Consider the following 271-nt stretch of genomic DNA (forward strand, 5'->3'; position numbering starts at 1 on the left):
TCGTGCTGCTGCTGCTGCTGCTGATGTAGCAGCTGCTACTACTGCTGCTGATGATGTCACTGCTGCTGCTACTGCTGCTGCTGCTGCAGCAGCAGAAGCTGCTGCTGCTGCTGCAGGACCTGAACGCAGATTATGCTTTGCTGCTGAAACCGCTGTTGCTGCTGCTCCACTTAAATTCACGCCTGTTGTCTGTCTGCATCTTGCTGCTGCTGCTGTTGCTGCTGCTGCTGTTGCTGCTGCTGCTGTTGCTGTTGCTGTTGCTGCTGTTGCT

The 271-nt window shown here is 55.4% G+C and overlaps 1 protein-coding gene across 1 annotated transcript in view; it reads right to left on the bottom strand.

Annotated features, from left to right (window-relative positions):
• EMH_0008420 (uncharacterized protein) overlaps positions 1-271 on the bottom strand; it is a gene marked incomplete at both ends in the record, with an annotated part of 4978 nt that overhangs the window by 3541 nt on the left and 1166 nt on the right. Inside the window, one exon of the mRNA XM_013498349.1 lies at positions 171-269. Within this exon, the coding sequence (XP_013353803.1) occupies positions 171-269 (99 nt within the window). The remainder of the gene's footprint in view (positions 1-170; positions 270-271) is intronic.

Source organism: Eimeria mitis, genomic scaffold (genome assembly GCF_000499745.2).
Source record: "Eimeria mitis Houghton genomic scaffold, Emh_scaff336, whole genome shotgun sequence".
NCBI lineage: Eukaryota > Apicomplexa > Conoidasida > Eucoccidiorida > Eimeriidae > Eimeria > Eimeria mitis.